The sequence below is a fragment of the Eubalaena glacialis genome, chromosome 13, assembly GCF_028564815.1.
Source record: "Eubalaena glacialis isolate mEubGla1 chromosome 13, mEubGla1.1.hap2.+ XY, whole genome shotgun sequence".
Lineage (NCBI taxonomy): Eukaryota > Metazoa > Chordata > Mammalia > Artiodactyla > Balaenidae > Eubalaena > Eubalaena glacialis.
The window spans coordinates 46,482,002-46,498,811 of record NC_083728.1 but is presented as its reverse complement, the minus strand read 5'-3'; the positions used below and the strand labels follow the sequence as shown (position 1 = coordinate 46,498,811).

The 16,810-nt window shown below is 38.0% G+C and overlaps 1 protein-coding gene across 3 annotated transcripts in view; it reads left to right on the top strand.

Moving 5' to 3' along the window:
• Positions 1-16,810, top strand: part of TASP1 (taspase 1) — a 241,449-nt gene that overhangs the window by 90,811 nt on the left and 133,828 nt on the right. For all 3 annotated transcript variants that reach the window (XR_009703188.1, XM_061208372.1, XM_061208371.1), the window contains one exon: positions 15,848-15,967. Coding sequence is in view for 2 of the 3 variants with exons in the window: in XM_061208372.1 (XP_061064355.1) it covers positions 15,848-15,967 (120 nt within the window). In the remaining variant the exon portion in view is untranslated. The remainder of the gene's footprint in view (positions 1-15,847; positions 15,968-16,810) is intronic.

The following is a 16,810-nucleotide window of genomic DNA, read 5'->3' as shown; positions in this document are numbered from 1 at the left end:
CCTCTCATTGAGAGATCCTTTATTTTAGTGTATGCTAAACCTGGCCGGCCATTATCTTCATCTGGGTAGTTGTAAAACTCAGTTTTTAGGCTCTACTCTCAATATACTGATGAACATCTGCAGGGGTGTGTGAGGTATTGGGCCAGCATTTGAGACTCATTGCTTTTTCTACCTATTATGTCACAGTGGGCCTAGAAAAGCACCTGCTTAGTAATCATTGCTTAAATGAACATAGAACGTTCTAGAGGAGTTAGTACTTATATACATGATTGCATTCAGTTAATAACTTCATGTCCAGTCTTATTCATTTAGCTCTCCCGAAGGTACCCTAGAGCTCTTTTCTCCTTTCTCCTTATTCCAGAATTTGTCTCCAGGTCATTGTCATTTTCCACAGGTACCTGACACAGTGCCCATTTAATGAAACTGTGTTTGAATGGATGAATCTAAGTTTTTATTACCACCCCCCTCTTCAGTCCCTGAACTGTTCCAGTTGCTTATTATACATTTCATGTCATACCTTAGCTCAGCATGTCTAGAATCAAGCTTCATCACTGTCTCCTGGATGACTGCAGTAGCATCGCAACCGTCTGCTCTCGCCTTTCCAGTCAGTTCTATACCCAGCATTTGTGGAATCATTTAAAAGTGCAATTTGATTTTGTCATGACCCTGTTTAAACTCTTCAGTGACTTCCAGCTGCTCTTAAGAATAAAGTATAGGCCCCTTAACAGAGCCCACAGGACTCGATAAGAGCAGGTGCTTGTCTTTCTTTTCAGTCTTTTGCTCTTTTACTCTCAGTCTGGGTCACACTGTCAGGATTCTGCCTGAGTCAGGTCCTTTGTCCCTATGATTCCAGATCCCAGGAATATTGCCTCTCCCCCTCCCACCTGTCATTTAAACTGTCGTGCTGCTCCAGCTGCTTCTCTGAGTGTGCTTATTTGATGTCTTTCTCTTTCCCTAGAGTGCAGGTTCCAGGAGGACAGGGATTATATCTGTTTTGGTTGCCACGGTTTCTCAGCTTGGCATATAATAAGTACTCAATAAACATTGGTTTAATGAATACAGGCACTATTTTTTGTTTTGTTTTGTTTTTGCTTGCTTCTTTTTGATATATTTACCACCCTCAAGTCTATACCTTTTTACCTTGATGGCTGGATGGTTTCAGTATCTTTATAACTGGCTTCCCTGGTTCTAGCCTTTTTCCATTCCTCTTTCATTCTGTGTATTATCCCAGGATACATTTCCTTAAAAATACCTTCACTGGTCTTGTCCTTCTTCTGAGAGAAACTTTAATAGAATCTTTACTATCTGTAGATTAAAACCCAAAGTTTTTAGAACTGACTTTATGAACCCTCTTGAAACTTGAGCCCAGCCTACTTTTCCATTATTTCTCTTCTGGAATAATCTTTTTTTCTCTTACCGACTACATTTCTGTATTTGATTTTTCATGGAGTTGCTGAAAGTTCTTATTTCTAAGTTTTGCTCATGTCTCTTTCTCTTTGTGGAATAAATGATAATTAATAATGGAATACCAGCCACTTCTCCACCTACTGAGATTCTAATCCAAGTCCTTCTTTAAGGACCAGCTCAAATGCCACCCAGATCAAAACCAATTCCTTTCTTCTACTTAGTACGTGTAATGGGCACTCAATAAATGCTTGTTGAATTGAATTATCTACTACCTTTGACATTTTGAGATTGGTGTGTGATTATTTTATCATATCTATGCAGGCATATGGAAGCATGAGCATTTTGTTTTTTTATCCTTATCACAGTGCCTAGAAACAATGCCTTTACTCAGTTAATATTACTAACTTAAACATCTACAGTCAATGATTCTAATGTTAATTTTGAGAGAGCAAAGTGTGTTATTTTCTTTAATTGTAAGTCTTATGGTCTTTCAAGATAAGTTTGAATCTTTTATTTGCTTCAAGCATACATTAGTTCAAAACTATGTCTCACTTTTAACAATAAGCTTATATTTGGGGATATAATGAAAGAAGAGTTTGGTTATCTGAAATATTACTATTGATAATAATATTATTGAGTAAGTGAGGGAAATGATTGTTGGGAAATAATTTCTTAGAAACAGCTCACAGTTGCAGCTGACCATTCCAGAGGTGAGTCAGGAAGTGTCCACAAGGGGGCGTGCCCATCTAGCCATCTAAAGAAACGTGACCAAGTCCCTCTCCTGTTATGCAGGTAAAAATGCCTGTTTTACAAATGTACTCCTAGACCATGTCTCTTTTTCTAGGAAAAAGAATAGACCTTCACGATGACCAAAATTCCTACCCATTTTCTAGCACCTGTTTATTTTGGTGGTGTGATTTTCCGAGGAGGGACAGGGGACAGAATGGAAATGGGGATTGCCTTGCAAGCTAAGACAAGTCTATGATGCTTGTGATTGTGCTTTTTTTTTTTTTTTTTCTGTGTTGAGAGCATTTTTATTTTACAAGCATTGCCATCTCTTCTGTGGTCATTGTATGTCGTTTGCTCAAGGGATAGGCAGTGCTCCATTTTCATTGCTCCATTGATTTGTGTCACCTGAGGTTATGAGGAACTAGCAAGTGACCTTGAGGAGTGCACAGGCTTCGAGTGGAGTTTCTACCAGAGGTCATGGCCTCATGGGATCTTCAGTTTTTGTTTTTGTTTTTTTCCAGTACCTATCTTACCTTGACTTCAACATTATCACCAGCAAACATTTATTGAGTACTATCTATATACAGATTTTTAAGTAGGCTTTAGGAGTAAATAGAGAGGCCCTGCCCATTTGGTGCAGAGGAATTAAACAATAAAGGGAAATCATACCATTTGGTATGTGCTAGAAGAATGAAACCATCCGTGAGAGCTGCAGGGATTAGCAGGATGGATAAATTACCATAAGCACATGGTAGGCTTTATGGAAGAGGTGGAATTTAAGCTGGGGCTTGGATAAAGAGTAGGGCTTACATAACTGTAGAGAGAAAGAGAAAGTCCTAGTTTAGAAGAAGCCTGTGAGAAGCACCACAGAGTTTCTTCAGGACAGTGGTTTCAAACCCAAATGCTTATGGGGGCCAGGCAGGTAGCCTAAATATGTGAGACCATCTAGAGGTGTGGCGGGGATGGCAATACATGTTCCATTTTTAGGTATTCAAAAACCAAAATGCGCAACACCAAAAACAGTACACTTTGCTGGTCAAACCAAGCTCTGGTTTTGACAGCCTGTAATCCCCAGTGGGGGCATGACAGCTGATAGGATTCAACTGTCCACAGAATTTAGCAAAGTAAAATAGACCATAGAGGAAGTAAGTACACAGGCAGAGCTGCCCCTGAACGTCTGTTTGCACTAACTGTACTTAGAAGCAAATGAGGAGAATATTTTGAAATACAGTATGTGTGAGTGGGGCCTGTCCTGGTGGTTATTTGCATTAAACACAGGCTTTTGAGTGTTGGGAATCTCTGAAAACATCATTGCGGTTAATTTGTTTTTTTTTTTTTTTTTACAGATGTAACTTTATTTATTTATTTATTTATTTATTTTTGGGTGTGTTGGGTCTTTGTTTCTGTGCGAGGGCTTTCTCTAGTTGCGGCAAGCGGGGGTCACTCTTCATCGCGGTGCGCGGGCCTCTCACTGTCGCGGCCTCTTGTTGCGGAGCACAGGCTCCAGACGCGCAGGCTCAGTAGTTGTGGCTCACGGGCCCATTTGCTCCGCGGCATGTGGGATCGTCCCAGACCAGGGCTCGAACCCGTGTCCCCTGCATTGGCAGGCAGATTCCCAACCACTGCGCCACCAGGGAAGCCCCCATTGCGGTTAATTTGAATGGCGTTAGGATTTCTAAGATATAGTACTGTCATGATTAGTTTAGATTGTATTTTACATCCTAGAATATACTTAGCTCCTTCCTACTCTTTGTAATTCTTTGATTTATCTCTGATTTCTAATAAGATTTTAATCTGTTGAGGAACAAAAAGAAAATAAGTATATGGGCATTTTTTGGCTCCTTTTTGCTTTTTAATATGCTGATCTTTAGTTGTTATATATTTATGATTTTGAATAATAATTTTTATTTTTGTGAGTATACTCATAATTATACGGTCAAATGAATATTGCTTTAGAAGTCTCATATCAAATAAAATAACTTATTACTGTGTTATTAAAGTCGGTGTCAATTATTCTTCAATCTGGAGAGGGTGGAACTTAAATCCAGGTTAATGACCCATCCCAATTGTCATGGTGTTTCATTGGCAGGAATAGACTCCAGATTGTCCAGGTTACCTTCGAGTCCTTTATCTGTTATTCCCCACTGCTTTAAGACTCAGTTCAAAGGCCATTGGAGCTCTGGAATTTAAAAGAAAAAGTGTAATTTTATCCCGAGAAGGTAAATGTAAGCTCTGAAATGAAAGACCAGAGGTCCAGACCACGGCCAGGTGTTCCTGGAAAGAGCCAAATTGGACAACTAAATTGCAAAAGGTTGCCTGCTCTTATTAAAGAGACTTTGTTGCTGTCTATTTAATTAGCAAGGTCTTAGCTCATTTATTTATGTGTTTTTTAATCTGCCCAGGTAATGACATTCATAGCCTATTAGTGTGTGTGCTGGTAGCGTGTTGTGCTATCTATGTGGTTGAAGTCCTCTCATATATGCGCCTCTATGAAGTGAAACTGCCAAATAATCTCAATTCCCTCCTTCTCCCTTGAACATGTTTCCCAGACGGCAGTGACTGAGTTTAAGATAGTGAAGGATGACCAGTGGAAAAAGTGAAGTTAAGACTCAAATATTGTACGGGTATTAATTATTTAGAGCTTTTAGGAAAGCAGTCTGGAATTAAAGAAACTGAATTGGTTAGTCAAAAACGAGGAGTGTGATCTGGTGCCAGATGATTGATTTAAGGGGTTGGGAAGGCAGTAAAGAAGTGTTACCAAAAGAAAACATTGAACGGTGGAGTGTGTGACCAATATAAAGATATATCATTTCTTTATAGATAAAGTGAGAGGCTTAGTGTTTGATGGTAAGAGCCTTAGAAGTTTGTTTTGAACAGTAGACCAAAGGGCATGCACAACGTCCTGAAATAAAGATCACTTCCACATTGTGAGAAACGAGTCTGGACTTTAGTTTGGTTACTATGGGACCAGCGAAAGATTTCTCAGCAGTTGTTTAAGGATGTCATTTTGAGACAGAACCCATTTAGGAGTGATGTGCAAAAGCATTACATTCAGGGAAGATCTAAATATGAAATAATCAGAGAAACGTGAGGTTATAGGAAAACTACTTTGGATAGGCTGAGTCTGGATTGTGCATAAAAATTGAGCAAGATGCAGTTTCAGAGGACAGGAAGTTTGAGTTATTGATGAGGTTCAATGAAAAAGTATTTATCTTATGACACTTTGTTAGTTGCTGCTTCCAGGTGGAAGGGGGGGAAGACAAGCCACCAAAGAGCTTAGAACAAGCCAGTGTATAAAAGTCTTCCAGACAGGGGTTTAGGTTGTACTTTTAGGGCCAGGGCCCCCGTGTGGATGGGAAACGATTCAGGAGACCTTTTCTGGAGTTACTGAGGCCCTGGGACTTGAAGAAGGGCAGCATTTTGATGTGGGGCAAGGGTCGGGGAGGAGAGAGCAATATTTGCACTGGATGAAGTGCAAGTGAGTCAGGATGCCACCTATAGTGTGGAGTTTAATAGTATCTGCTGTTACTCCGGAAGAGACAAGGCTCATACTGGAGGAGAAGGCAGGAGGGCCGGGCCTTTGCTGAGGTTTAAAACAACAAGTTGTTTTGGCACAGAATCAATTTTGCCCTTCTTTTTCCTTTTTATTTATTTATTTATTTATTTATTTTATTGCTTTTTGGATCTTTTCACCTAATGTTTATTCCTCTTTCATTGATTTTTCATCTTATCTCTGTTTTTTCTCCTCGTGTTTATCTTATTCTCTTTCTAACTTGTTTAGTTGGACACTTAGCTTATTAATTTTGTTTCCTTTTCTAATACTAATATTTTGGGTATTAATTTCCCTCTAAGTGCCACTTTTACTATATCTCTCATAAGTTTTGAAATGTAATATTTTTATTATCATTCATTATTAAATATTTTTGTTTCTATTTAGATTTCTTATTTGATCCATAAGTTATTTAGAAGTACTTTTTTCTTTTTTAATTTTTAAATTTTATTTGCTTTATTGACTCCTAACTTAATTGTATTGTAGTTAGAGAGTGTATTCTGTTCGATAATGTTTCTTGAAATTTGTTGTGATTTAGTTTATGGATTAATGTATGGTCAATTTTTGTAAATATTTATTTGTGTTTGAAAGGAATGCTCCACTCTAATTGGTACAGAATTCTGTGAATGCCTATCTAATTAAGCTTTTTAATATGCTGTTCAGATCTTTTATTTCTTACTGATTATTATTATTATTATTATTTTGGTCATTTGACCTATTCATAGTTGAGAGAAATGTGTTAAAATATCTCATTGAGAGGTATTATGGTTTGCTGATTTCTCCTTGTTGCTCTGTTTTTGCTTTACATACATTTGAGGCTATTTTTTATTTTAGGTACATACAAATTTAGAATTACTGTATCTCCCTGGTGTATCTAAACTTTCAGTATTTATCACATAGAGACACTTTAGTTCTATTAACTTTTTGTCTTAAAACTTAATTTTCTTGATGTTAATATAGCTACATTGTTTGGATTGGTACCCGCTTGGTATCTCTCTCTGTTTTCCCTGTCCTCTTACTTCCAGCTTTTCCATGTCCTTATTTTTCAAGTGTATCTCTGATAAATAACATATAGCCAGATTTTAAAACCCAATCTTGACCTTCTAATAATAACCATTATTATTTTTAATTAATTTATTTATTTTTGGCTGCGTTGGGTCTTCGTTGCTGCGCATGGGCTTTCTCTAGCTGTGGTGAGCGGGGGCTACTCTTTGTTGTGGTGCATGGGCTTCTCATTTTGGTGGCTTCTCTTGTTGCGGAGCATGGGCTCTAGGCATGCGGGCTTCAGTAGTTGTGGCACGTGGGCTCAGTAGTTGTGGCTCGCGGGCTCTAGAGTGGAGGCCCAGTAGTTGTGGCACACAGGCTTAGTTGCTCCGTGGCATGTGGGATCTTCCTGGTCCAGGGCTCGAACCCGTGTCTCTTGCATTGGCAGGTGGATTCTTAACCACTGCACCACAAGGGAGGTCCCTAACCATTATTATTTTTAAAGACAATATTAATTTTGATTTACATGAAGTTTTGCCATTTTATTTGCTTACCTATTCCTCGTTTCATTCCTGAATGTCCTTTTCCTTCTTGGATTACCGTCTTAGTCCTTTCAGACCGCTATACCAAAATACCATAGACCGGATGGCTTACAAACAATAGAAATTTATTTATCACAGTTCTGGAGGCTGGGAAGTCCAACATCAAGGCATAGGCAGATTTGGTGTCTGGTGAGGACCCACCTCCTAGATGGCTATCTTTTTGCTATAACCTTACATGGCAGAAGGGACAAGGGAGCTTCTTGGGCTTCTTCTAGAATGGCATAATCCCATTCATGAGGGCTCTGCCTTCATGACCTAATCATCTTCCAGTGCCCCACCTCCTAATGCCATCACCTTGGGGATTAGGATTTCAACATGTAAATTTTGGAAGGACACATTCGGATGACAGCAGTTATTTTCCTTCTTCTTAAAGTATGTCATTCATTTGTTTATTCATTCATTATTCAACAGGTATTTATTGAGTGCTTAAGAGGTATCAGGTACTTTTCTGGGTGCTTAGCATATGTTAGTGAATAAAACATACAAAGATTTAAAAAATTTATTTCTTTTTTTTTTTTTTTTTTTTTTAATTTTTATTAATTTTATTTATTTATGGCTGTGTTGGGTCTTCGTTTCTGTGCGAGGGCTTTCTCTAGTTGCGGCAAGCGGGGACCACTCTTCATCGCGGTGCGCGGGCCTCTCACTATCGCGGCCTCTCTTGTTGCGGAGCACAGGCTCCAGACGCGCAGGCTCAGTAATTGCGGCTCACGGGCCCAGTTGCTCCGCGGCATGTGGGATCTTCCCAGACCAGGGCACGAACCCGTGTCTCCTGCATTGGCAGGCAGATTCTCAACCACTGCGCCACCAGGGAAGCCCAAAAAATTTATTTCTTTATTTTTTTATTTTCTTTATTTTTTTGGCTGTGGCGGGTCTTAGTTGCAGCACACAGGGTCTTCGTTGAGGCATGTGGGATCTTTCATTGCGGTGCGGGCTTCTCTCTAGTTGTGGTGCCCGGGCTTCTCTCTAGTTGTGGTGTGCAGGTTTTCTCTCTCTAGTTGTGATGCGTGGGCTCCAGGGCGTGTGGGCTCCAGGGTGCGTGGGCTCTGTAGATTGCGGCACGCGGGCTCAGTAGTTGTGATACGTGGGTTTCAGTTGCTCCGCAGCATGTGGGATCTTAGTTCCCCAACCAGGGATCGAACCCACGTTCCCTGCGTTGGAAGGAGGATTCTTTACCACTGGGCCACCAGGGAAGTCCCTAAAACATACAAAGATTACTGCCTTTGTCAAGCTTCCAGTCTTGGGGGAGATTGGCAGTTTAAATTATATGAAAATAAATGGTATATTTTAGAAGATGATGACATGTTATGGGAAAAAGATAAAGTAGAGTCAAGAAAGGAAGATTAGGAATGCCTATGAGTAGGTGGTAGGGAGGATTAGAAGGAGGGCAGTTTGCAGTATTAAATAGAATGGTCCTTTAGGATTTCATTAAGTGCAGGTCTCTTGGTGGTAAACAAATTTTATTTTTTTATTTATAAATGTATTTATTTTATTTTTGTTCCTAAAAGGTAATTTTGTTAGGTACCCACTTCTAGGTTTATAGTTACTTTTCTCTGAGTACCGTGAAAATACACCACTGCCTTCTGGCTCCCATTGGACTTCGGGAATTCTGCCTTCATTCTGTTGTGGTGAGCTTTCCTTTCTATCTGGCTCCTTTTCTCTCTCTCTGGCTTCCTAGAGATCTGGATTCTTGTTTTTCATCAGTTCTAGGGAAATTTGAACTATTTTCTCTTTAAATATTTTCACTTCTCTATTCTGTCTATTCTTTCCAGTCGGGCATACTATAGTAAACTATACTATTTACTATCTCTTTCATATTTTCCACCACCCCCACTTGCTTACAATTGCAATCAAATGTGTATTAAATGTTATATAAATATAACTGTATTATACTATTAGGAAAAAGCTGAAAAATTTGTTCATGACCTGACGTTTTGAATTCTTGGTTGTGTACTTTAAAATAGATACATCAGCTGTTGATTTCTTTTTTTAAGGTAAAACTTACAAACAGCAACACACACACAATCTTAAGTGTATAATTTGATGAATTTTGATATGTGTATACAACCATGTAACAAGATATGATATTGCTACTACTCTAGAAAGTTTCCTCATACCCCTTCATAGTCCACGCCTCCTTCCCAAGACAAATATTTTTCTGATTCTTTTTCACCATAGAGTAGTTTTACCTGTTCTAAAACTTCAGATGAATGGGATCATATATTATGTACTCTCTTGTGTCCAGCTTCTTTTACTCAGCATACATCTAAAAAATTATCCATATTGTTGTACATATCACTAGTTCTTTTTTATTGCTGAGCAGTCCTCCGCTGTTGCCTGTATCACAGTTTGTGTACCCATTCCCCTCTTGATAGACATTTGGGTTGTTTCCAGGTTTTGACTATTGCAGTTTGACTAAGGTGCTATAAACATTCTTGACAAGTCTTTTGTCATGTATATTTTGCTTTCTCTTGGGTAAATATTTAGGGGTGTAGTTGCTGGGTCATAGCTAGGTGTGTATATTTAATTTAGAATTAAATTTTTTTTGATTTAGAATTTTAAAATTGTGATTAATACTTACTCCAGAAAAACAAGAAGCCAAATTAGATATATTCATCATTAATTTTTAAACTGATTTTAAGTCATTGAGATGTATTCTATAAGTGTTTTTATCAAATGGATGCAATTTAATGATCTAGTTAATATTATCTTAAGGAACTTGTCAGAATTATCATCATTCTTAAATTCCTTAATTTTTATTTCAACTCCAGTATATCTTAGGTTGCTATCCTTAACCAGTGGTTCATTATGAGTTCAAATTAAATAATATTAATTAAACAACATATGAATAAGAATAAAAATGATTTAAAACTGTGTAAAGCTATCGTGGTGGTTTTTACTGTTCAATTGTGTAATAATCTAAGTCACGAGTATGTTCATCTGGTCTCTACCATCACTTACACGGGCTCACTCAACATGTACACTGAGGCTCTCAAACGGTTCCATTTTGAAGAGAAAAAAGTCCATAATTCATTATTTGTAAGATTATTAAAAAAAAAACCTGAGATTAGCCACCAGAACACTATATAGGAATTCTGCCAGTTGGAAAACATTGTCCTTTGAGAGTCTGGAATTTTGGGGTAATCCTCTGGAACTTTGTTATGATATGAATTTATAATTAAAGCTGTAATCCAGATATATTAAAGCCCCTTAAAAGCATTGTTAACACACTTTATTTTTATTTTGAACTGAAAAGGTTTCTGTTTTCGGTGTTGTGTGATTTAGGGAATTAATAACAGATTTTTATATAATATAATTTTTTTCTCTGTTGTAGATATGTTTGGCAGTAATTATATAGTGCTGCAAAAATTTTAATGCATATTTATTAAGCAAAGAAAATAAAGGATTATTTAAAAATAGACATTATGACTGTAGCTTACAGAAACATCATTTGTAGTATTGGACGTCAGAAGGGTGATTTTCTGAAGGGTCACTGGATATTCTTATCTCCAAATTTTCCTTGGTTTCAGCCAAGCCAGACACATGAAAGTAGATAATTCTAGCTAAATTGTACTTCTTTTACACACACAGCTGATATACTCTGAGCCCACAGTGGCCCCACTGTAGGGGGCTGGTTTTAGGAGATAGACCTGGAGCCAGATCTAAGTCTCTTGTAGCCAGAGCTATCGTTCCATCTTTAGGATGCTCGAAGGTGGTAAAGCTTTATGCTGAAGTTACTGTGCTGTCACAGAGGGCGTTAAGTCAGCTGCGTTTCTCAAGTGGAAGCTCAGGCCAATCATAATGCTGCTTTCAGCCTAACAAAGGTATACCGGGAAGGTTTGGTATCTTTAAAAAAAAACAACAACGTATTATTATTGTATTAGGATAATCCCACCATACATCAGTTTCAGGATGCACTTTTACACTTGAGCTATTATTCTTATATTTTAGCTATTTGATATTGGAGTAATTCTGTACAGAAGAAAGACCAAGTTAATGAGATAAGTAACTGATAGATGGTGTCTCTTGGCAGGTTTCAGAGTTAAGAGTGTAGGTTAGAGGCTTAATTTTCACGTGGAAAGTACCTACATTTTGTTCTGAGGGATTTATTAGTTTACATGTGTTACTTAATTTAATTCGTACAATAACTGTGTAACAGCCATCTCCAACTTGGAGCAAGAAAAATGAAAACTTTTGACATTAAGCCCAACAGAGTTTACTAGATCCTTGGTTACTTCAAGAAAGTTTTATTTCAGTCGTTTCCATAACACATGCAATCTCTATGCCAACTTTATATACATGTGTTTATTCCGATGGGAACTATAGTTTATGCCATTGCTTTTTAGTCACAATTTTATCTAAAAAATTAAGGCAACTAGCATGTTTCAGTCAGGGACAATAGGTCCATGTGTATCTATGTGGCGCATGTACTTCTAAGTATTTATGGAGTGTAAGAGTATAATAGCAGCTCTATATAATAACAGTCATTTGTGTGTTTTTTAGCCTTTCTTAGATTTCATTCTTGTACCAACGAGCTCTGTGAAATTATTATAGCCAAAATACCAGCGTGTGTCTTTCACTCAATTTATCTGCACTTCATAAAAATGCTTAAATGTTATTTCATCATCCTTCAAGTTGCTTTTCAGTATGTGAAATCTATGAACTAATTCTTGAATATTTATGAAGTAATTCTGATTTTTGCAGGTGTTGCAAGCCATTAGGAATATTTAGCTTAATTTGGAACAGGATTCTCTATTTTTCGCTTGATTTTTCATTTTTGAAAAACAAGTTGCAGTAAATCCATCTCTGTATAATCCTTTTGTGTCTTTCTGTAGTAGTTTGGTTAGGGATAAGAGTTATAGTTCACGATATCCTGATCGAAGTGCTAAGAGAATTGTTTTACAGATAACGTATATCATCGTGTATATGTTATGTGTCCCCTCAGTAAAATTCTACTGTATAGCATGTTTGAGTAGGATCAGCAGTCACAGTTAACAAAAAAAGAACTAATAAAGAATACCCTTTCCTGACTTCGTTGTTGCTGTTTTTGAGGAAAGTTATTTTACAGTGCTTCTTTATTTGCATGAGAGTTGTCTATTTCTAAAAGAACCAGCAAGATTAATAAGATCATACTTTAAAATACCTTGTAGTGTGTTCATGGTGTTATGGTTGTGGTGATATGCTGCCAGTTGGTAGTTGAACAAGATAGAGCTTGAATCTTTTATGCTGACATAATGTTGGTCTTAGGTGGTTTAAGTTTCTCCTTCAGCAGATTTGTGCCTATGAAGTTATTTGCCTTAGAATGAGTAGAGCAGACATCTGGCTGATAATGACCTTGTGGGATGCTGTCAGACCTTGTTTCTCAAAGTAGGGTCCATGGAGCAGTAACATCAGCATCAGCAGTACTTGGGGGTTTTTAGATGTACAGTCGTGACTGATTCTAGATTCCTCCATCAGAATCTGCATTTAAACAGATTCTCCAGTTGATTTGTATGCACATTAAAGTTTGAGAAACCCTCCTGTAGATGACGTAAGACTTGGCATCTGAACAAGAAACAGTCTCTATCTGGGGTTGCAAGGATATAAAGATTTAGGAATTATTTCTTAGAAAAATGAAACAAATGTTCATCTTAAAAGTACATTTGTCTTTAGAATTATCTCTCTTTTCTGGAATAAAATGTGTCCAATGCATTTCTTTACTTTGATAATTCCATCTTATCTACCAAAGAAGACAGACTCCACTTAGTCTGTACCAAATGAGTAAACCTGATTATTGTTAATCTTCCCTAAGATAGTGTCATTCTCTGGCCTTGTATGAAATTGAATCTTGAGAAAAGGAGATGGAAGACTGACGTTAGAATGGCAGGGCATGTATCGTCACTTACTGGGCTTGGTTTTGTTACACCAGGGATACAGATGTGCTTTATTTACTCCAAATTTATTTTATTTTTATTTTTAAAATTTTTATTGGAGTATAGTTGCTTTACAATGTTGTGTTAGTTTCTGCTGTACAGTAAAGTGAATCAGTTATATGTATACATATATACACTCTTTCTTAGATTTCCTTCCCATTTAGGTCACCACAGATCATTGAGTAGAGTTCCCTGTGCTAAACAGTAGGTTCTCATTAGTTATCTATTTTATACATAGTGGTGTATACATGTCAATCCCAATCTCCCAATTTGTCCCACCCCTTCTTCCCCTCTTGGTAACCGTAAGTTTGTTGTCTACATCTGTGACTATTTCTGCTTTACTGATAAGTTCATCTGTACCATTTTTCTAGATTCCACATATAAGCGATAATATACGATATTTGTTTTACTCTTTCTGACTTACTTCACTCTGTATGACAGTCTCTAGGTCTATCCATGTCTCTGCAAATGGCACTATTTCGTTCCTTTTTATGGCTGAGTAATATTCTATTGTATATATGTACCACATCTTCTTTATCCATTCCTCTGTCGATGGACATTTAGGTTGCTTCCATGTCCTGACTATCGTAAATAGTGCTGCAGTGAATATCGGGGTGCATGCATCCTTTCAAATTCTGGTTTTCTCCAGCTATATGCCTAGGAGTGGGATTGCTGGGTCATATGGTAGCTCTATTTTTAGGTTTATAAGGAACCTCCATACTGTTCTCCATAGTGACTGTACCAATTTACATTCCCACCAACAGTGTAGGAGGGTTCCCTTTTCTCCACACCCTCTCCAACATGTATTGTTTGAAGATTTTTTGATGATGGCCATTCTGACCGATGTGCGGTGATACCTCATTGTAGTTTTGATTTGCATTTCTCTAGTAATTAGTGATGTTGAGCATCTTCTCATGTGCTTTTTGGCCATCTGTATGTGTTCTTTGGAGAAATGTCTATTTAGATCTTTTGATTGGGTTATTTGTTTTTTTGATATTGAGCTGCATGAGCTGTTTGTATATTTTGGAGATTATCCCTTGTCGGTTGCTTCGTTTGCAAATATTTTCTCCCATTCTGAGGGTTGTCTTAAAGAATAAGGATGTCCTGAATGTCTGCTGTGTGCAGAATGAAACAGTGGATCAGACCTTTCCTCAGAGGTTTACAGTCAGGTTAGGAAACTATCCTTAAAAGTCAGACAACCTACCACCAGAAGAACTGTGATATTCTGGGATATGGCCATGTTGATCCACTGGCTGGTCTTCCCCAGCTGCTGTTAAAAGTGAGAGTAGAGACACAGCACGCATTTCAGTCAGTTACACCTGTTGTATCAAAGTAAGTACTGTCATAGTGGAACAGTATATTTAAGGGGAGTTAGAATTTAGAGCAAGAACCAAAGAAATGCAAACATCTAGATATACCTTCTTCTAATAGACTTAATATAATGTTCATTGTGGCATACTCTGCCTCTGCATTTTCTCGTTTGCTTTAAGGAAAAATCTTTTGTTTTCATTCTGCTTCCAATATTTCAAAACTCCCTTCAATGTTGCTCAACTTCTGAGGTGGCCTTGGGAGCCCATTGACTTTTCTGGGGCTAGCCTTAGTGTGGTGTTTCAAAAACCACTCAGGCAGGTACCCCCTCAGCACGAATGATGTCTTGCTCAGTAAGTAGTATGAGCATAAACCACACAGGAGGGAGAGCTAGTCTCGTTGAACATGGGCTTCTGCCTGACTCTTTCATACAGACTTGAGTGCTAGGGTGAGGGTAGGGGTCTCAGGTTCTGGGGCACCAGTGCCCTAGTGTAAGAATACCACCATGACTGACATGAACCTAAAGACCTGTAGTAGCCCTCCTTTTTAATACATAAAAAAGATAATTTTTCATGAAACTTTGTTCCCACTTCCTTTACTTCTGATCTTTATCCAGCAGTGTAAAGTTTGTCTGCCTTGCACAGGTGAACCAGAAATCTTTGAGGTAGGAGACAGCTGCTTGTGGTCACTATATGTGAAATGCCTTAAGCATGTGGGACCTGGAACAAGACACAGAAACACAAAGATGCCTCCCAAGAATGTGCAGTTTTCTGCCATATGATTGGCAACCATGTTATTAATATAGCAGAGAAGGGAGCTGGCCATTAAGTTTCTCACAAGGAAGGAATTATAAAAGAAAATTGTAGCATGGTCTACACCAAGACTAGAAATGTCACTCTCTTCATTTATTGTGCTGAATATATTACTTTTAGAAATTTGTATATAATATTTTAAAAATACTAATAAGGACATTTATTAGTTCACTTACATCATAGATCTTTTCCTCTATAAATTCTCAATCGTGAACTTAATTCTTGAGATTAAGGAGACACAGCGATATACTGTAATTTATATTAAATTGTTTTTTTCTTCCTCCCTTAGAAAGGCACATTAGGCTGATTATTAGAGAAGAGCAACCAGACACCCTTGGTTCAGGATCTTACAGTGGAAGATAAGTTTTGACTTGAACTGGATTAAGTGGCAACTTGATAATAAATAATTTCAGGAGATTGCTGAATGTTCCGGTTAAGGATTAGCTCAGATTTTGTTATGTCATGATTGTCCTGACAAGTGCTGTGTGGTCACATCATTGTCACACACTGTGCTTAGCGAATGCTCCGGCCACTTTTGCTCTGCAGGAGAATGACTCGGGCACTTTGGACACGGTGGGCGCTGTGGTCGTGGACCACGAAGGGAACGTGGCTGCTGCCGTCTCCAGTGGAGGCTTGGCCTTGAAACATCCAGGGAGAGTGGGGCAGGTAAGTGATTCTGGGGTTTTTAAACTAGCTTTCCAAGTCGAAACATGGAATTTTCTAGCCCGCAAGTTTTTGAACCAGTAGAGATATATTTTTTTTTCTTTAGAAAAAACAAATGATTATTGTTCTTAACACTTATGTAGTATAAATCATCAAATACCTGTTCAGGATTCTTTCTAAAATTAAAACCTATCTCACAGTAATAGGGTTCTTCCTGGTCTTTACAATTGGTAATCCTATGTTTGGCTACTTTCAGCAGGCTAGGTACTGGCCCGGGCGTTTATCAGACATTTAATAAATGTGCATCCATTTCCATTTTCTTTCTTTGTAAATGTCATTCTCTTTAGGATCCAGCACCTGACTATATGGCTGCTTGCTTTCCAGGTGGAAACACAGTTTTAGAGTTACATTTTGTATTTCCTCCATTCAAGGAACAGTAACATTTTGACCCTCTAATCCCTCCTCTGATTAAGCATTTCAGCTATTTTATAGACTGACTAGTAGTCCAAGTCACCAACACATGATACCACTTGAGAAATCGAGATAGAAGGGTCTAATTTATGTGCAACTGGCTCATTCCCTGTTCACTTGTGTATCTTCTTCACCCCTGACTCCCCATCTCCATCCAGCCTTTAGTACCCAACTGAGAATGAAATTTAACAATCCATTTGATCTAATAATCTTGCTGAGAATAAACCAATTTGGCACATTACTTACAGCCTTAATAAATATTTGTTGAGTGAACAAATGAATTGGACACCCTCACAGAATCTATTAAAGTTGTTGCACAGGGTGCGTTTAAGCTCAGTGCTTGGATCTCGTGTTGCATCTGTAGCACCGCTTGGC